Source organism: Cucumis melo, chromosome 2 (assembly GCF_025177605.1).
Source record: "Cucumis melo cultivar AY chromosome 2, USDA_Cmelo_AY_1.0, whole genome shotgun sequence".
Taxonomy (NCBI): domain Eukaryota; kingdom Viridiplantae; phylum Streptophyta; class Magnoliopsida; order Cucurbitales; family Cucurbitaceae; genus Cucumis; species Cucumis melo.
This window is the reverse complement of record NC_066858.1, coordinates 5,624,502-5,645,979: the sequence shown is the minus strand read 5'-3', so window position 1 is coordinate 5,645,979 and position 21,478 is coordinate 5,624,502. Positions and strand designations below refer to the sequence as shown.

General features: G+C 34.8%; 1 protein-coding gene across 2 annotated transcripts; it reads left to right on the top strand.

Annotated features, from left to right (window-relative positions):
* The first annotated feature begins 1,871 nt into the window (after positions 1 to 1,871).
* Positions 1,872 to 20,947, top strand: LOC103492036 (xanthine dehydrogenase 1-like). Of its 2 annotated transcripts, XM_008452210.3 has the most exons (14): positions 1,877 to 2,399; positions 2,995 to 3,094; positions 3,191 to 3,299; positions 3,648 to 5,153; positions 5,887 to 6,129; positions 8,312 to 8,626; positions 9,298 to 9,537; positions 10,158 to 10,442; positions 10,562 to 10,783; positions 10,878 to 11,039; positions 17,673 to 17,807; positions 18,896 to 19,132; positions 19,871 to 20,044; positions 20,569 to 20,947. In XM_008452210.3, the coding sequence occupies exons 1-14, from the start codon at positions 2,264 to 2,266 to the stop codon at positions 20,809 to 20,811; spliced, it is 4,107 nt and encodes a 1,368-aa protein (XP_008450432.1). In that variant the 5' UTR covers positions 1,877 to 2,263; the 3' UTR covers positions 20,812 to 20,947. The 2 variants fall into 2 exon arrangements, with proteins under 2 accessions (XP_008450434.1, XP_008450432.1); XM_008452212.3 differs by lacking the exons at positions 19,871 to 20,044; positions 20,569 to 20,947 and having other exon boundaries at positions 1,872 to 2,399; positions 17,673 to 17,861; positions 18,896 to 19,045.
* The last annotated feature ends 531 nt before the right edge of the window (positions 20,948 to 21,478 follow it).

The following is a 21,478-nucleotide window of genomic DNA, read 5'->3' as shown; positions in this document are numbered from 1 at the left end:
TCTTACTTATAATTTATTATTTTTGATAATGAGAATAAAGTTTACAACTCATTTTAAAAGCACAACTGAAATTTTACTCAATTTTTTAAAAGTTGAGCTTTTGCTTATGTCAAAACAACGTAACAGTGTACATGTGAGTTGGGAGCTTACTCATCTGGCTTCTTAGGGTTTGTGTTTTTTACTTCAGTCTCTTTATTTTCGCTTGCTACTCATCTTGATCTCATTTTTTAACTTTGCTTTTATTTTTTTCAAAGGATTAAAAGGGAGTGAATACCTAGAGTAGTGAGAGTTTAGGGTAGCAATCAAAATCAAGGATTTATGACAGTGAGTGACTAAGGATTAAAAGCAAAGATGTATCAAGTACGAGAGTCTAGAGTCGAACTTGTGCATGATAAGGATTGAAAAGAAAGTGAAGTTGTATTAAGAATTGGGAGTCTAGTGTCGAACGTGTGCATGATAAGGATTGAAAGGAAAGTGAAGTTGTATTAAGAATTGGATTGAAAGTGAAGTTGTATTAAGAACTGGAATTTAGTGAGTGGCCGGCCAACTGAAGCTTGATGATGCAATCATAGGTCAATACAACTTCAGCATTAAACAATGGAACAATTTCAATTTTAGGTCAATTGTACAATTATCTCAAGAACTATTTTAATTTGTCCATCAATCGTTCTTTTTACCAAATCTATCTGTCTTCTACCAATCATATTAAATTCATCACACAAATCTTTTTCTTATGGAGTTGTTGGTTTATTCTCATGCATTTTTATCATTTCAGCTAAAATTCTAACTCTGAAATCCACTTCTTCTATAATGGAATCAAAAGCAAAATTGAATCACCCACTTGTTTATAATAAAGATTAAAAAAAAAAAGGACACTCAACCCAAATATAACTTAGACTATTTGGTTAAGAATTCTTAAGAAAAAAAAGCATTTATATAGATAAAGTAATAATATGTATTTGATGTTTAATTTCTTTGAAAGGACCAAAGTCAACATTTTAAATGCAAGAGATCTAAATGAACATTTTAAATAAATATATGGGCACTAAAATGAAAAAATGTAAAAAATATATTGGCTAAAGTAGTATCTAAACTTAATTATTATTGTAAGAAATATAAACTATGAATATATTTTTGAAATTTGTAGCTGCTCTTGAATAACAATTTTTTTAAAAGAAAACATATAAAATTTGTTGAAAGTCAAATACTAAAATTAAACAATTTTTAAAATATAAGGATCAAAGTAATATTTTAACCAAACTTTAAATATTTTATCCTTATTAGTAGTTGAATCAAGAAAAAAAAAAGGATAAATACTTCGCCTTGTTTAACATACAAAGATAAGATTTAAAATAAAAAAATCTTTTTTTAAGAAACAAAAAACTACCATGTGATAGTTTTTCTTAGACAAATTCTTATGCTATCAAGAAATAGGTGCAACTTAGGAAGACATTATTTCCTTTTTAATTATTGATTACGAGTCTATTGTTTTGGAAAGAGAGCAAAATAAAAGTCTCAAGGAACTTTTTCTAGTTGGATCAGGTTGTAATGGATGTTAGGTACAAGAGAGGTAACACTTAGATGCTATTAATTTAAATGTCTAGACTTCTATTAGATTCGAATTTCAAATAATAATAATAATGTAAAGAATTTCTTTTTTTAAAGAATGTTTCAATAAAGAAAACTACCAAAAGTGGCAAAGGTAGAAGAGAACGACACTTGAAAGGATAGGAACAAAACAAACTCCAATTGCGAAAGTCAACATATGGACAAAAAGAGCCCAAGAAAAGGAATTCAAACCAATTTCAAGGACTCAATAACACACATGCGCATATCATAGTTTATAAACATGACACGCCAAATCAAGATTATACCCCGAAACAAAATTACCATTTAATGTCACTATGAAACCAAAGAGCAACTTTTTTCATCCAATTGATTAGGAATGGATGACTTTATGTGTCAGCAAGGGCGTGGAGTTTATCTTCTTCTCAATTGCATGCTTCTCGGTTTTTTTTACCAATAAGTTAATGTACAGCTCAGCTTTCAATGTTTGCGAGGAAGAAGAGACAGTGATCCATTTCGTTTTCGCCACCCCAGGATTGAATACTCAAATCCCCTCTTATCGTTTAGTTCGGTTCTGATCGATTTTTGGGCACGTGGGTCTTACTCATCATTTCCTTTTGATCATTGAAGTCCTCTTTTAAACTGCTCTTGGTTCTGAGAATTCGATACCTTCGGCTAGTCTTCTTAGTGAACCCAGATGGGATCGTTGAAGAGTAAAGAAGATATGGAACAGATTGGGGAGGATCCGAAGGAGGCAATTGTGTACGTTAATGGGGTTCGGAGAGTTCTTCCTAATGGATTAGCCCATTTAACTCTTCTTGAATATCTTAGAGGTAAAGGGTTTTCTGGATTTGTTTTGTTTTGGCTCTTAATAAGCTTGGTAAGAAGTTTTGTGTTGAAGTTTAAGAGTAATTTGCTTCATCAAGGGTTTCTTATGTATCTTTTATGAGGAATCCTGTATGCTCACGAAGTGTTTGTTTATTTGCCTTGGTTTGATGCAATGTATCAATCAGGTTGCTCTCCGCTTTAGGTTTATATGATATTTTTTCGTCGTTTTGAGTTTATGGATCTTGGAATGTACTTTAAGATCAAGTTTGGTATAAAGTTTAATTAGAAACCCTTTTTGCTGGTTTGGTTAATTTGAAACTATTTTGAAAACATTTCAGAACTCAGAGGTGAGTTACAGGTGACTTTTGAGAGGGTGAAAAAACATTATTTTAGCCTATAAACCATTACTATTAAAGAAATTGTTAAATTTGATTAGATGATGAAAAATAATTTTTGAAAATACTAAAAACGATTAGAATTTGCCTTTTGAAGTAGCACTGATTGGTGTGTATAAAGAATACTTTGATGAAAAATCATCCCAAACTCACTGCTATTGTTCTGAATTTTGAAGTTGGGTTATTTTTCTTTCTGCTGACGTAGATAATGGTTTGACTGGGACGAAGCTTGGTTGTGGCGAAGGTGGTTGCGGAGCATGCACTGTTATGGTTTCTATTTATGATGCAAATTCTAAAAAATGCATGTGAGTCTGTATTCGGTTTTGAACATTCGTTATTTGGTAAATCTATTGTAATAAAAGTATCATACTGAACTTTGCATAAACACTATCTTCTTTCAGGCATTATGCTGTTAATGCTTGCTTGGCTCCTCTATATTCTGTAGAGGGGATGCATGTAATAACAGTGGAGGGTTTGGGAAGTCATAAGCGGGGATTGCATCCTATCCAAGTAACGCATTCCACTTTTCAGACTCTTTCAAGTGCTTTAAATATTTGTGTTGTTTTTCAGTATTAAATTAGACTGGTTTTGGTGATAACAATTTTAACTCTGTTGTGAAGACTCTGATCCTTTTATTCAATTTCATTTGTAATTATGGATCGAATTATTCTCTTATTGTAATAATGCTTTTAAAAACTCTGTATCAAAGTTGACTAGGACTCTAAACACTATATCCTTCTTGAGTCATTGTTAAGAGGGTTGGGAATAACAAAGAAGACTTTAAGCTAGCCATGTTCAACCACCATTGTAGTTCTATAAATCAGTTTTTTCGACTTTCTCTAAATTAATTCATTACAGGAGTCATTGGCAAGCGCTCATGGTTCACAGTGTGGATTTTGTACTCCTGGTTTTATCATGTCTATATATGCATTATTAAGGTCAAGTAGAAGTCCACCTAGTGAAGAGCAAATTGAAGAATGCCTTGCAGGAAATTTGTGTCGATGCACAGGTTACAGACCAATCATTGATGCTTTTCGGGTTTTTGCAAAGACTGATGATGCAGTATACACAAATTCTTTGAATACTAGCGAAACAGATGAATTTGTTTGCCCTTCAACTGGGAAGCCGTGTTCTTGTAAATCTAAATCTGCGAGTGAGAAGGTTGACTGTAGAAAAGGTATAGCTTGTGGCAATAAGTGTGGGCCACTTTCTTATAGTGAGATTGATGGCAGTACATACTCAGATAAGGAGCTTATTTTCCCTCCTGAGCTGTTTCGAAAGAAACTAGGTTACTTGAATTTGAGTGGGTTTGATGGGATTAAATGGTTTCGGCCCACAACACTTCAAGAAGTGTTAGACTTGAAGGCTAGATACCCTGAAGCCAAGTTATTGGTTGGTAATACTGAGGTAGGAATTGAAATGAGGTTGAAGAAAATGCAGTATAAGGTTCTGGTTCATGTTATGCATGTGCCTGAGTTAAATATTATGAATGTGAGAGATGATGGCATTGAGATAGGAGCTGCTGTACGGTTATCGGAACTTTTGAGCAATCTAAGAAAGGTTACAGCAGAGCGTGCTGCATATGAAACTTCATTTTGTAAAGCATTTATCGAACAGTTAAAATGGTTTGCTGGGACACAAATAAGAAATGTTGCATCTGTAGGTGGGAACATATGTACAGCAAGTCCTATATCAGATTTGAACCCTCTCTGGATGGCTACAAGAGCAAAGTTCAGAATTATTAATTGCATGGGAAAGATAAGAACAACATTGGCTGAAAATTTTTTCCTGGGATATCGAAAAGTGGATTTAGCGGATGATGAATTCTTACTCTCTGTATTCTTACCATGGAGTAGGCGTTTTGAGTATGTGAAGGAGTTTAAGCAGGCTCATAGACGAGATGATGACATTGCCATTGTAAATGCTGGAATGCGTGTTTTTCTTAAGGAAGAAGGTAAAAATTTGGTTGTTTTGGATGCATCCATAGCTTATGGTGGGGTTGCTCCATTATCACTTTCTGCAATAAGGACTAAAGAGTATCTAATCGGGAAAATCTGGGATCAAGTGCTACTCAAGAATGCATTAAAAGTCTTGGAAGAAGATATATTGTTGCAGGAAAACGCTCCTGGAGGTATGGTGGAGTTCCGGAAATCCTTAACTTTAAGCTTCTTCTTTAAATTTTATCTTTGGGTTTCTAATGAGATGGATAGACATAGTCTTATTGGGGAGAAAGTTTCATCGTCGCATCTTTCTGCCGTAAAGTCATTTCAACGGCCACATGTTATTGGAAGTCAAGACTATGAGATCAAAAAACATGGGACGGCTGTTGGCTCTCCTGAGGTTCATCTTTCTGCTAGACTTCAGGTATTTACAAGTGTGTCACTTTATATATAGAAATAAACCAGATACATACAAAACTTACCAACATCTAATATACATCCACGGTCACTCTCTTAATATAACAGAATGTTCACTTTGCATAATGTTTTTTGCTATGTAGAGTTATTGTCTTGTAGAATTACTGCATTATTGTCTTGGGAATGCAGATTACAATTTATTTTACTTGCAGTAGGTGGGTTTATAGTATTCTAGACTCATTCCCCTCACACTGGAAGGACATAACCAATGCACTTGTACCATTTTGCCAATGCACTCGTACCATTTTGTCATAAAATATTGATCATCTTTGATACATACTCATAGTAAATTGTTATTTTTATTGTCATTTAAATTTCCAAAACAATATAAAATTACATACCCATGCTTACATAACATAAAAGATTAGGTCTTATGTAAAGGATCATCTTTTATTTTACTTAAAAAAATATGAAGATATTTCTTGGATTATTCTACTTAAATGAAACCAGGTTGGAAGGCTAATTTCGAATTTGAATTGATTGTTTTATTTGTTTTAATTTTTGGAATTATCTGTCTTAAGAAAAAAAGAAGAAATATGTAACGGAGGGTAATTGCTTAGTTTTTCTAGATATGTTGACTGACTAATTCTCGATGCACTTAAATCAATTAATAACAAACTTGGTTGATCTTGTAGAATATATCACGGAGATTAATGTTGATAGAGTACTTATAATTTTAGGTCACAGGAGAAGCAGAATATGCAGATGACATACCTTTACCTCCTCATGGTTTGCATGCTGCTTTGATTCTGAGCAAGAAACCCCATGCTCGCATACGTTGCATAGATGACTTGGAAGCCAGAAAATCTGCTGGTTTTGCTGGCTTCTTCTTGGCCAAAGATGTCCCAGCCGATAATAGGATTGGGGCAGTTATTCATGATGAGGAACTTTTTGCTTCAGAATTTGTCACTTGCGTGGGACAGGTAATGCTTATTCTACGTTGCCATTCCTAACTATACCATGACTTATGACTTAATATGATATTTTTCTTCTCTTTGCCATTCCTAGCCTTATTCTTCCTTTAAAAACAATAATAATGAATAGGGAAAATGAAATAACTACGCTTGAATTGGGATGGTTGTTGTTGCAATTGCACCCTCAAACTTTTAGTAGTAAAAGTTAGACCTTCAAACTTTATCAATTGTTAAAAATTGGACGCTGTTAGATTTATAGTGTTTGCTGTCGCTTGGCTCGATGTTTTAGCAGCAACTCGATTGTCACCTTGAAGCTAGCCTTCCATAACCACAAAGTTAGTCTTCCTCTGCAAATTTTGAATGAACAAAGGATGGATCCAATGTTAAATTTGTAGAGAATCTGAAATTTGGATCTTTTGTAGGCCATTTTAATTTGTTAAAAACTGATCCATCCTCTGTAAACAGGAATTTTTCAGATTCTTTTGTGCCCAAATTCTCATATATTTGTAGATGAAAGCCATAATTCCATATCGAACTAAAAGGAATAAGAAATACCAAACTTTCAGACGGTCAATCCAAGGGGTCACATGGACATGGATGGGAACAACAAGAGATTATGTATCCCTTGTTTGGTACAAGGTTTAGAGGATTGAGCATGGGAATGGAATCATTCCCATAGGTTTTGTATACCCATGAGCAAGGATATTTGTTAACCTTGCAGAACCATGGGTTTTCAATTTTCTTCGAGCTCTTCTCTTTTCTCTTATTTTTGTTATTATCAAACTTTATTTTAATACATTTATTTATTCTATTTAAATTATTTTTATAATCAACCCAATTATGTGAAATGATTTTATAGAAATGTATTGAGCTGACCTAATTAACTCAATTAAGGATTAATTTGATCGAGTCAAAATACACTGAAAAATTTACATTTATGGAAAAGAGGAAAAAAAATTCAATTTTTATCCCCAAGTTTGTTAAGTTGTATAAATTTCTACCCTAAACTTTTAGTTTTAATTTGTTGAAGTATTGATAAAAATTATACTAAATTAATGTAATTGTGTATTTATTAAAACTTCTAATAAATTAGTTATCTATTAAATATATATAACTTTTTAGTGATATAATATTAAATTTGCCTTCACCCACAAGCTTAAGGTTTTAGATTAATCGGTGATTTAAGATGATACTAGAGCATGGGGTCTAGAGAGATCTTGTGTTCAAGCTCCTGCAATTATATTTCCTTTCCTCCTCAATTAAAATTGATTTCTACTTGTTGGGTTTTCTTCATATATCGAGCCGGCAAGTGAGGAGTGTTGAATGATATAATATTAAATTTGCCTTCACCCACAAGCTTAAGCTTTTGGGTTAATTGATGATTTAAGAATAATTAATTAAAGTAATTTAGTCTATGGAATTTAACTGTTTCCAATCATTTACTCAATTAAAATTATGTATCTATTGTGGGAAATTATTTGAAATGAAAAAACTGTTGAAAATATCTATCAATAAATTTTGCTATATTTATAAACATTTTGGTTCATTTTGCGATGTTTGAAATCAACCTATCTAGCATCTATTAAGATCATTTAATATCGATCTATTTGTGAGTTCATTAACTAATTTATAGAATTAATATCATAAATATACAAAAAGATCATTTATTATTATAAAAATTAGCATTCCCAGGTGTACAACCAAACACATAATCTATGATTTCCTACCGTCTAATTCTCAGACTTGAAAAATCTTGAACTAAACAACCCCCAAGTTTCTAGCCATTGGATTTCCAATTGGAAGAACCATGTGTCTCTTTGGGCTTCGATTTCAAAATACTTTTGTAATTATTCCATCGGTGACATTCTTCTCGGTTGGTCTCCTTCTTTTAGTTGGGGTGCTTTTGTGGGCTGGTTTCTTTGTAAGCCCTCATATTCTTTCATTTTTCCTCAATGAAAGTTGTTTTTCTCGGAAATGGAGCTCGGATGGCAGTACTAATGGTAGAAGATGAAGAGGCACCAGTGTCCATCAGAGAAAATGTGCAATTAATATCTAATCACTTTCATAAGACTCCCATCAGCAATCCTTTTACCTGTCACTATCTCTAAATGCTGAGTACTTTGTTTTCAATATTTAATTTAATTTTCTCTGTTCTAACTTTTCTGAACTAAATACAACTTTTTTTTTTCAGATTATAGGAGTGGTTGTTGCTGATACTCATGAAAATGCAAAATTAGCAGCAAGAAAGGTTCATGTAGAATATGAGGAGCTCCCTGCTATACTATCAATTGAGGATGCTATCCTTGCTAACAGTTTCCATCCCAACACTGAGAAGTGTTTGAAGAAAGGGGATGTGGAATTTTGCTTCCAATCAGGTCAGTGTGATAAGATAATTGAAGGTGAAGTTCGAGTGGGAGGTCAGGAACACTTTTACTTGGAGCCAAACTGTAGTGTGGTATGGACATTGGATTCTGGTAATGAAGTTCATCTGGTGTCATCAACACAAGTATGGTATACCTCTTTTTTGTTACTTACATGTTTTCCCTATTTTTGCGACGTAATACTGCTCTTTTAGAATGATGGGTTCTGACAGCATCTTTGAAATGGAGAAATATAATGATATATATAAGAATGATGAAAATTACCTCGTTTCTAGACACACCCCTCCTTTTTCCTTGCAGTATTCCATTGCTTATGTTTTCTGTTTGAACATTTTATACATGGTATTGAGTCTGGTTTCTAATTTTATTTGTGAACCTTATTGTAAGGTGTATTAGTGGTAGCCTTGTCTCATTTGAAAATTTATAACCAATCAGAATTTTGAATTATTTAATAGAAAAGAAAAGAAAAAAGAAGAGAAAGAAAAGGAAAAAAAAGGCAGTAGAACTCTTTTTGATATAATGAATACCTCTTGTATAGGTTTCCCTTTCTGCTATATTTTTTTATATACAATGTATTGAATTTTTATTTAGTTTAAACTAAAGATGTAGAATTTTAGTTTTTGAATGAATTTTTACATCCTTTACTTTTAGTTTCCAATTTCTTCCAACAGTTTGAGCTTCAATGCTCTTGTTCTTGGTCCGTTCTTAAGATGTTTATTCAGTTTTTTTAAATAGAAAATATTGCTATTTGGTACTTTTTCTAGTTTAGCGTATTGTCCCAATTTTCCTTGTGCAGGCTCCTCAAAAGCACCAGAAGTATGTTTCTAGTGTTCTTGGGCTTCCAATGTCCAAAGTAGTTTGCAAGACCAAACGCATTGGTGGTGGATTTGGGGGGAAGGAAACAAGGGCAGCTGTGTATGCTGCGGCAGCATCTGTCCCCTCATTTTTGTTGAATCAGCCCGTGAAGTTGACACTAGACAGGGATACTGACATGATGATTACAGGGCAGCGGCATAGCTTTCTCGGAAAGTATAAGGTGTTCTTTTACACTCTGACTTTACTGTTGGATTTTAATTTGACGTTGATCTTTACAAAGTTGGGAAAATAAGCACGTGAATGGGGTCAATGTTGTATCATATAATTTGGAAGAAACATTCCCTCTTTCCTGGACATTAATATATAGCAAGCCAGTATGAAAAAGGGAGAGACTTCCTCCTCAATAACTGGTTAAGCATATAGTTAGACAAAAATACTTGACAATGCCTTCTTTTGTATTCTAAATCTTTTACATATGAATTTTTTTTGGAATCATAGAGGGAGAAGATAGGGCCTTTTTTAATCTCATCGAGTACCAACGATCATGTTTAATAACCATTAAACAATATACTCAATAGCACAAGCTGATACTACGGAAAATTTAGTTTCTTTACTCTTCCCCTGATTTGTGGTTTCAAAAATAACATCAATGAGAATCAGTTCTAATTAATGAGAAAATGACCTAACAGAAGTTTGAACACATGACCTCCTACTTGATGATTCATGGTCAATATAATTTCTTAACATATCAATTGGTTGCTTTTGCTTTTGCAAGTATCCTTTCTTTGATTGAAATGTTATGAAACCATATAACAATAAGATTTTTAACAACTGACCTAGGTTGGGTTCACAAATGAGGGAAAAGTGATGGCTCTTGATTTGGAAATCTACAACAATGGTGGAAATTCATTAGATCTATCTCTTGCTATCCTTGAACGTGCTATGTTTCACTCAGATAATGTATATGAGATACCAAATGTGAGGATTCAGGGAAAGGTTTGTTTCACAAACTTTCCTAGTAATACTGCTTTCCGTGGATTTGGTGGTCCTCAAGGCATGCTTATTACTGAAAATTGGATTCAAAGAATTGCTGTTGAACTCAAGAAAAGCCCGGAAGAGATAAGGGTAAGTTTCATAATGGTGATCGTTATTACTGTGTTATCTTGTTAGTAATAGCGATAATTGTTCTTAACGTCGCTCTCTTGGCCCAGTGACCATTACTTTAGCACGCTATATTTATGTAGGAAATCAATTTCCAAGGCGAGGGGTATATGCTTCACTATGGTCAGCAAGTTGAATACTCTACCCTGGCCCCACTATGGGATCAACTTAAGACATCTTGTGACTTTGCTAATGCTTGTAAAGAAGTTGAACAGTTTAACAGCCAAAATCGGTGGAGGAAGCGTGGTGTAGCTATGGTTCCTACAAAGTTTGGCATATCATTTACACTAAAGCTAATGAACCAGGTGGGAAAAGACTCTTGCTGAAAATACCCGTGCTATTATCTGGGTAATATTTCATCCATAAGAAATCTGACCTCATACATTTTATTGACCGTAGGCAGGTGCTCTGGTTCATGTCTATACTGATGGGACAGTTTTAGTTACGCATGGAGGTGTTGAAATGGGCCAAGGATTGCATACAAAAGTTGCACAGGTTGCTGCTTCTGCCTTTAATATTCCTCTAAGTTCTGTCTTCATATCAGAGACAAGTACGGACAAGGTAATATGAGATTTATTTGTAATATTTATACCTTTTTAGTTGGATACTTGAGCAATGTATACCATTTTACAGGAAATTCAACTTGATTTCACTTATACACCAACTATATTTTTCATAAGTTCACACAAATTTTATTTGTGGAGATATGATTTTCAATATTTTCTCCCAATCACAGAAAATTTATATGAGATATCTCATCATAAATTCTTACTCCTAAAAGTGAGCAGAAGTAAAATATTTATCAATCTTCCCTATGGCTTTGATACTTCTCTCCGTAATTGTCTTCTATGGATTCTTGGAATCACAGTGTTATGCATACTATTTCCTGGTATTAGAACCATCAATTATTAGAGAACTGAGAAACATTACAAAATGGACTCAAGGACCATAGAAATTATCTAGTAACGACTCTGGATTATACAACATGGACAACAATGAGACTAAAATAGGACCCTAATCCTTCTTTCCTTTTTTTCTTGGGATGAATAACCGAAAGCTAGGAGTTACGACAATAATCTCGTACAACAAATAATGGGGAAGGGATGGAAATAGTCAGAGAGCTTGAGAGTAAAGTTGAGTTGCTTCCTAGAACAATGTCAAACTTTTTAGAAACAGAATTGCGCTGCCAGATTGATTGAGTTGGTAAAAAATTTCAAGGAGCAGAAGGTAGGAAGTAGTTATGGCAGAGTGTGGGTGAAGTTCTCTTCATTTCACTGGTAGGTTGCGGGAGATCAAGGACATGATAGTGTGTTACATCACCAATTGATTCAAAAGGTTAAGTGAGGACCCAACAAGTAAAAATCAAAGTTAAGAAAATAACTTTATAGGGGTTTGATTTAACACAAAGCATAGAGTATTATTAATATCCGATCAATTTCATTCCGTGTTTAGTGTGAACAATCCTCAAATTTGAAGGATTTATGATCGAAATGCATTAGGCATCAATTGTGTGCAACTAAAGACAAGTACAAAGAATGAACCATGGATTCTAATTCAAGGATCGTTGCCCAACAAGGAAATAAATTGCTCTGACACTAAAATCCGGACCTTGATAGAGGCTAGAAGAATGAATCCTCCATTCTCTGTTGGAAACTGAAGAAACCTCAATTTTGGAAAGCTCTTGGCAACCCAAATGCACATCAAAGGCTTTTTAATGTGTGTAAAGCTCTCCTGAGTTATTTGTAAGGTACCTAGATAAGTATGATATTAGGCAAGAGGGTATAATGGTAATTATATTAGTAAGGGATATAATGGTAATTAAATAGGGTGTAGTTAGTGAATCGTGTTATAAATAGGAGGGTGAGTAAGTAAAGGTGACATGTTTTGTGTTTCTTTAAGTTGTGGAGAATATCCAAAATTGGGAGAGTACCACCCTCTCGAGAGGTGGCTGTTGTAATCATTTCTGTTATTATCAATACATTATGACGTCCAAGGTAGAGTCTTCACATTATACAAAAATGCGTTCCCTTGTGATCCCTGGTCTTAGTTGTAGCCTTGCAAAATGTTCCATGGAGTAGAGCAATGCTTCAGTGGCATAGGCATCAAGGAAAGAATTTTGAAGCTGATTTTCACTCTGCCTATTGAGAGTTTTGGCCACTATTATGGAGTTTCCACAAAAGCCAACTCCAATATTAGATTGAATAATCCTTGCCATCCGTTAAGAGGTGAATTCCTAATATGAGAGTAGTCTATCATTCTCTCATTGGCAACCTAGAAATGTAAACCCCCAAAATTCCTAAGCAACCCACTTATTCTTCTAGAGTTCCTAGCACCTGCGGAGCTCTCTTTGGTAAGAAAAATTTCCTTTTCCTGGATCATCATCTTTACTCGTACACTTATAGTGTGTTTGGCCCAATGAGTTTGTGGGTCCCATTGCTAAATACAAATAATTTTATACCTTATCAACTTCTTACATTGTGGTCCTAGAAGTTCACAACTTTCTAGACTTCATAACTCAATTTTTTTTAAAGGAAAATACATTACACACTTATCATTGAATTAATGAAAAGAAAGAAAAAATTCTCCTAGTACAAGTACATACTAGGATCAAAGGTGCACTTGAACATTTTAACTAGATTGACACCCCCTAACACCCTCATCATATGTAAAAAGAAAATCAAAATACATAAAAGCTCCAAAGTAAAGCTCTCTATAACTATTACAAGAGAAGAAAACTCCAAAGCACTAATAAAACAGCATCAGCAACAGTAAAATCAGAATTACAAAACAGAGAATAAAACCAAAAATAGCGCAGCTTCTAAAAAGAGGAGAAGATAAACGCCTGACAATTTTAGGTTGAGCTCTTGTATTGAGTAGTTTTGGAATGCTTTATAGAGAGTGCACCATGAAGAGGCATTTAAATGAGCAAACTCAAATCGGTCTTCCCAGTGGGAGAATTTATCATGAAAAACTTGCTGGCTTCTTTCAAACCACAGCTCCACGAGTTTGGCCTTCGCCGGACTTCATAACTCTTTACTCCTCACCATTCAACTCCTTATCCCAAACACCCCCTTAATCTTCCATGTTTGAGTACTATTCAACAATTTTATTTGGGAACTTTCAAGGCTTCATGAACTCCTATCAAGGAAAAAAAGCACAAGAATACACACAACAAGTAACAGGGGAAATATATTGACAGAATTCCAGCACTAAAGATATACTCCAAGAACTCAGTATAATAAGAGGGTTGTATTCTCCACAAGGAACTATTGTTCATCCACAGGAAAACACATTAATGAAGATAACTAACCCTAGCACAGAACACCCAAATATCTACTAACATTCCCCTCAGCCCCGTTAGAACAAAGGACCACCACAACTGCCCTTTTGTCGAGGGTGAAAAACCCTTTCTACCCCTCCTCTTATATACTTGCTTAATGGGAGGCCTAGCAATACCATCATGGAGAAGAGATACCTTGTCCTCAAGGTGAAGATCAGAGAACTGGGTTTTAACGACAGCGTACGCCTCTCAAGTAGCTTCATGGCAAGGTTGGTTCTTCATGTTAGTGATATATAATTAAAGTTGCTTTTAACCATCAGCTTAACTTTTTGGTTGAATTGGTAGTTCAATATGTATCAGAGCAGATGGTCCAAGTAGGTCCAATGTTTAAGCCCCTGCATTGTCGTTTCCTCCCCAAATTAAAATTAATTTCCATTGGTTGGGCCTTTCAAATATTTCAAGCCCACAAGTGAGAGGGGGTGTTAGTGATATATAATTAAAGTTGTCTTCAAGCCCACAAGTGAGAGGGGGTGTTAGTGATATATAATTAAAGTTGCCTTCAACCATTAGTTTAAAATAATTACAATGTAGAATGGAAATCGAATTGTAAGATACAATTCGATAGTAACTCACTCTCTCTCTCTACCGTAACCCTATCTCTCAAGAGTTTACAGTGAAGACTTCAACAGAAATTCTCACTCCCTCTCCTTCTCTCTCATTCTTCTATTTATAATACGCAACAGTGGTCCCCCCTCCTAAGCGACCTAACTCCTATCTTCCTAACTGACTTGACACTTCTATATATTCTTTTTTTTATTCTTCTTTCTCCTACTATACTGATGTATAACCGGTGGTTTAACATACTTCCAACAAACCAAACATTCCCAGTCGCCCTTTACTTCACTCCACCTCATTTAAACCACTTTTTCTGGCTCCAAAACCCACTCCATCTGGTCATTCAACAATGATATGTTCGGTTGCACCTGGTGCTTATCTGTCACAACCTTCTTGAACTGTGAGACTTGAAAAGCTGGATGAATTTTTATTGTTGTTGGGAGATTCAGCTGATAGGCCACCTCCCGCACTCACCCCATAATTTCATACGAGCCAAAAAAATTTAGGAGATAGTTTCTTGCAACGCTTCTTAGCCAAAAATTGTTGGTGATACAGTTGAATCTTTAGATAATCCCAATCCCCTACATCATATGCCACATTTGTACGACGAACAACCGCAAACTTCTTTATTTGTTCTTGGGTGTGATTCAAGTGTGACTTCAATGTCGACAACACTTCATCTCGGGTTTGTAAGTGATGCTCTACGGAGTCATTGGGAGTGTTATGAGATTGCCTATACGAAGTGATTGGAGGGAGTGGCTGCCCATAAACCATGGCGTAGGGGGCAGTCTTAATGGATGCATGGTGAGTCGTGTTATACCAATACTTTGCACAAGTCAGCTTCTCACTCCAAGTTTTAGGCTTCTCATTGCAAAAACATCGTAAACAAAGTTCTAGGCATTTGTTAACCACTTTGGATTGGCCGTTATTTTGCGGATGGTAGGCAGTTCTACGCTTCAATCGAGTCCCTTGTAATCGAAATAACTCCTTCCAAAAGTGACTCTAAAAAACTCTATCACTATTTGATACAATGGATCGTGGATACCCATGGAGTCTTGCCACTTCTATAATGAACACCATGGCCATTGTCTTTGCTGAAAAAAGGTGTGCCATGGCCAAGAAATGGGCGTATTTGCTCACGGTCCACTACCACCAGCACCGTATCAAAACCCTTTAAGTGAGGTAATTCTTTCACAAAATCCACCGAAATGGCCTCCCAGATGTGACTCGGAATAGGTAATGGTTGTAACAACCTAGCAAGAGATTGAGCTTGAACTTTGTTTTGTTGGCAAATAGAGCACTGATCTACGTATTTTCTAATATCATTACCTTTACCTTCCCAAAACAGTTCTGTCATAATACGCTTGTAGCTACGCATATGTCCCGAATGTTCTTCTATCACCGAATCATGAAAGGTGTGGAGAATCGTAGGGATCAAATTGGAGGTTTTTGGGAGAACTAACTGCCCTCGGTTCAATATTCTTCCTTGCTTAACGGTATACTGTGAAATACAATTGGGATCCTGAACCACATGGTCGTAAATCCCTTTCAACTTGGCATCGACTTAAATCTCCTCCTCAACCACACTCACATCATGTAACAAAGGCACAATTATCACATTCAATTGGGCCTCCTTTGGCATATGAGAGAGAGCATCGGTTGCCTTATTTTTCGATCCCGATCTATAAAAAATTTCGAAGGCATGCCCCATTAATTTCGTCACCCGTTTTTGCATCTTGTAAGGGGCTTCTCTCTGCTCAAGGATGTGGCGAAAAGCTTTCTGATTAGTATATACCGTGAATTGGTGACCTAATAGGCAATGTTGCCACTTCCACCGACAAGACAATACCCATAAGCTCCCTCTCATACGTAGATTTCTCCTTGTTTGTTACTGAGAGTTTCTAACTAAAATATGCCTTCGGTTTCTTATTCTGTGACAAAACATCCCCTAGCTCGAACCCTGACACATCAGTCTCAACTTTAAAGGGCAAATTGAAATCGGGAGGAGCCAAGATCGGCAACGTTACCATACCCTCGGGGGGTGTTTGGCCCATGGGTTTGACTTTAGGGGAGTTTGACAGTTGAAGCCAAACCCATGTTTGGACCATTAGAATAAAATTCCTGGGATTAAGAAACCAAACTCATGGGTTTGGAATATGTTTTTTCTTATTGAATGTCATATGTGTTAGAAATTTTTTTACTTCAACCTCTTACCATTGGTCATTGATGATCGTTGACAACAAACGTTAGCCAACTTGACGATCAACCATAATGATCGATCATGACCGATCGACGATCACGACGATCAATCATCTTAACTGTCGACTCCAGATCATCTTGATTATCGCCTTTGGATCGTCTTGACTGTCAATTATCGATCATCGGTGACCTACAACTTTGGACATTTCTGTCGTCGGGTGAACATCTTAATCGACGACGACCAATCGTTATCGTTAATTATCGATGTTGTGTCTCTTTTCATGATGGTCAATGACCAATAGCCATGACTCTTGGTGACCGATTGTTATGATGATCGATGACTAACCAATTGTCTTAATTAAACATTGGCGATCATATTCACCATTGATCAACGACCGTCTTCACCAAGGCTTCTTACACTCTTTCTCATGGGTATGGTAAACACTATTCAAGCTCATGTATTACCTTTTTTTTTTTTTTCTAATTCAATCTAGAAAATTCGTTGGCCAACTCCGAACACCACCTTCGGTGACCATTGTCGGCCGACTATTGGGTGTCATTTCTGCAACTCCGTTGACAAACTTCCGACCACCAACTCTGGCAACTGCCGCAAACCTTGAAAAAGTAATAAAAAGTAACATTCCCCTCAGCCACGTCAGAACAAAGGACCATCACAACTACCCTTTTGTTAAGGGTGAAAACCCCTTTCTACCCCTGCTCTTATATACCTGCTTAATAGGAAGCCTACCAGAACTTTGCTTCACAAGTCTCCTAAGTTCCATAACGGTGCACTTTGAAAATTTAATCACGGAATATTGCCACTTTTGCTCAATGTTGGAAGATATGTAGGTTCTTGAATCACCTGGAACTATCTTCTATACTGAACAGTATTACTTCTTCGGAGTATGTTACTATCATGCAAGTTTGTACTTCCCGATAGATCAATTACATTTCAAAATATTTTGACTAGATGAATGTTTTCTCCATTCCATTTGATTTTTAAGCCTTTAGTTGACCTATATTAATTTTACATTGAAGAAAGTACGGCTGGTATGTTTGATGGATGGTTTGTTTTACCCCCTTTTCTTTTATGAAAACAGGTTCCTAATGCATCTCCTACTGCAGCTTCTGCCAGCTCTGATATGTATGGAGCTGCAGTTTTGGATGCATGTGAGCAAATCAAGGCAAGGATGGAACCTATTGCTTCCCAGCATAATTTCAGCTCTTTTGCAGAGGTATTGTGTATACTAAGGGTCTGGTGAAAAAGGAAATAAGAACCGACATTTTTGGTAATTTTTTTAGGTTTTTTTGTTTTATTTTATTGAAAATAGAATTAAAAATGTTTTTGGTAACCATTTCTATTGTCTCGTTATCTATAATTATTTTTACCAAAAGATATTTTTAAAATATAAAATGGTCAAAATTGTAATCTCATTTTGTTTTCTTGATTTTTTTTTTTTGTATTTATAATATATTTTATAGGTCAAATTGATGAAATAAATTTTTTTTAAGTTTTAAAAACTTTGAAAAGCAGTAAAAAGAAGCCTTTTTTTTCCAAAAATTATGTACAACTATAGAATTATTTCTTAAAATTCCTTTGGAGGACAGAGTATTTCCTAAATTTGTGAAGCAAAGTATAAAAACCGGTTATGACCAAAGATGTTTTTCTAAAAATGAAAATAAGAAACAATAAAGATAAAACAAAGCATTACCAGAACAGTGTCTTAAGATTTTTCTGTCGAACACATCTATCCTACAAATAGTTTATAATTGGATTGCAGCATCTACTTACAACTTGAAATGTTTGTACTGTGGTTTTAACGATCCTTTTTATGTTTTAGGCAGAAACTATTTTAATTCTGGGTGGGTGAACATTTGATGACGGTGTTTTATTCGTAGTCTTGATGCTTTAATTGTCAATACTACGAAGCAGCTGGTAGTGACGTATAATGTAGAACGGCTAATGTATAGATGGCTCATGAAACCCATTAGTTAATAATATATGGTAGTGTAACTATTCATGTATATAGGAAATAGAAAGAATGGGCACTTTCAACGTTCTTTTACAAATATTATGGTAGTATGTGAGCTTTGTAATACCTAAAACACATCCAAACGAACCGGCACCTCTACAACAATCACATGCTGCAAGGCTTGGGAATCAAGTTGCAATAAAAAAAATTGCAATTCTGGAACACTGAATTGATTGCATGTTTTAAATGGCACAATTCTTTCACTTGCAATACTCGTTAATACCCAGCTACTCGTTGTTCTGTTTTCAATTATGATATCATATCATGTGATAGTCATCTGTTGTTTTCAGCTGGCATTTGCATGCTACGCTCAAAGGATCGATCTATCTGCTCATGGTTTCTTTATAACACCTGAAATTGGGTTTGATTGGACAACTGGGAAAGGAATTCCCTTCAGATATTTCACTTATGGTGCTGCATTTTCGGAAGTAGAAATTGACACGTTAACTGGAGACTTTCATACTCGGTCAGCAAATGTTTTCCTTGATCTTGGACATTCTCTCAATCCAGCAATTGACGTTGGCCAGGTAGTACTGAATTTCCTTTCTCCCATTTTAGTGTTATATATATTGGTAAAACACTAACTTTCACTGAGTAAGAAAAAAAAAGGGAATACAACAAACAAACTGTGCACCCTAGAGGAAGTGCCTCCAATTTAACAAAATGAAACGTAGCAAATAATTACTAGAGAAACTTTTAACCAAAGTTGAGAGAAAGATTACAATTCGCAAGGAACCATCAAAAGAGTTCCTCTTTAATCCTCTAAGGATTCTATTATTTCTCACTTTTCAAATAGATAAAAAAAACACAACCAACTTTCATTATTATTTTATTGAAATGCTTTAGATGCATTCTTATCACAGCCTTTCCATAATCTATGTTTGTTTATATATTAGTACTGAATATTTGATGAGATTTTCTCTTTTTAGAGGAGAATGGTATAAGCTATATCCTTAGTTACTTGGAAAGAGATAAAATTGTTGATAAATTCGTTACTAGATGATAAGACATCTCAGGTTGATGGTGCTAAGAAAATGCAGTTTGATACTAAGCCACCAACAGGATAGACAGCAATTCAGTAGCAATTTCAAGTTCTTATTTGATCCTATTTGACTCAATCTTCAAAGTTGTTATTTCCTCTTGGTGCTTGAGACTTCACTATTCAGTTTACGTTCTCAAAATATAAATTTATTTCATATCGTAGATGTGATGCGTTGTCAGAATCTCTTAGAAGAACTCTTTTGTTCCTTTCATTTATTCAACAGATTGAAGGTGCATTTGTACAAGGATTGGGTTGGGTAGCTCTAGAAGAATTGAAATGGGGAGATCCAGCTCATAGATGGATTCCCCCTGGTTCTTTGTATACTGCTGGACCTGGAAGTTACAAAATTCCATCAATCAATGATGTCCCTTTCAAATTTAATGTTTCTCTTTTGAAGGTATGCTAATTTCTGTTATTTTGTTGTTTCTCACATTTTCTTTTCTTTCGTTGCAACTAAATGTGAAAAATGTTTCCACTAAAAAGTGAAATAGCTATTCATTCTTCGAAACTAAGTCTTCTTCACACTTATGACATTAATGTTAAACTACTCTTAGATGCGATATTATTGCATCATGATGCTTGAGTATACGTTCTAATAGATTATTCGAGCTTTTGGGTTCATTGGAGATTTAATATGGTGTCAAAGCATGAAGATATGTGTTTGAGCCTTTGTAATACCTTTTTTACTATTGATATTGATTTCTACTTCTGGACAAATTTCTAAGCTCATGAGGTGTATGAAAGTATTAAAATATTCTTAAAACATCAAATTTATTGTGACCCATCATTTTAAGCTAGGGCTCAATAGTTGTGATCTTTATATTTTGATGTTGTTTGAAGCTTTTATCTTTGGTTTCAATGTTTGTGGTTCATCAGATGCATTTGTTTTGCATACTAATCACTTTGATTAATAATCGATAGGGTCACCCGAATGTGAAGGCCCTCCATTCATCAAAAGCAGTGGGAGAACCTCCATTCTTTTTGGCCTCTGCTGTCTTTTTTGCAATTAAGGATGCCATAATCGCTGCAAGGAAAGAGGCTGGGCATGACGATTGGTTTCCTCTTGATAATCCTGCTACACCGGAGCGAATCCGAATGGCTTGTTTGGATGAATTCACTACTCCATTTGCTGGTCTGGATTTCCGTCCCAAGCTTAGCATATAACGTAGTTGTATATTATTAGTCCTCATGCTTTAGGAAACCATGCAAAACAAATATTTTTCATGTGTATTTATAACAAAACTTTGGAATAAATTTGGATTATAACTTATAAGCCAAATATATCTTTTTCATTTTTCCAGATTTTCACTCTGAATTTTAGTAAGGAAGACAGACCGAATCTATGACTGCTCATTCATATTTTCGTATTTTCGTAATGTAATATTACCTTGAGTATGATAATATCAATATCGATAAAAATATTGAGGCTTTTATTTTGTCGATGGACACTTTTAAAAATTTATTAAAACAAACAAATTAAAATAAAATATTCAAATAAATGTGTTAATTTTTTTTTTCACTTTTATTGTTTTACTTCTCTCATCAAAACCATCATGTCATTGAGATATCGATATTCGGACCATTTTCAAAATGAAAAATTTACCAAAAGTAAAAATCTACCCTTTTTCTTCTCAAGTTGCAACATCAACTTTGTGTTATATTTCATTATTTATAAAATTAAAAGTTAAATCCATTCAACACAAAATTGAATACTTAGTTAAATCCATTGAATGAACTTGTTTAATTATAAGCTCTAAAAAGTATTAGCTAGTAAATTGCTCTTTTTAACTTTTATTGCCATTTTGAATTAGTCATGGAAATTATTTTAAAA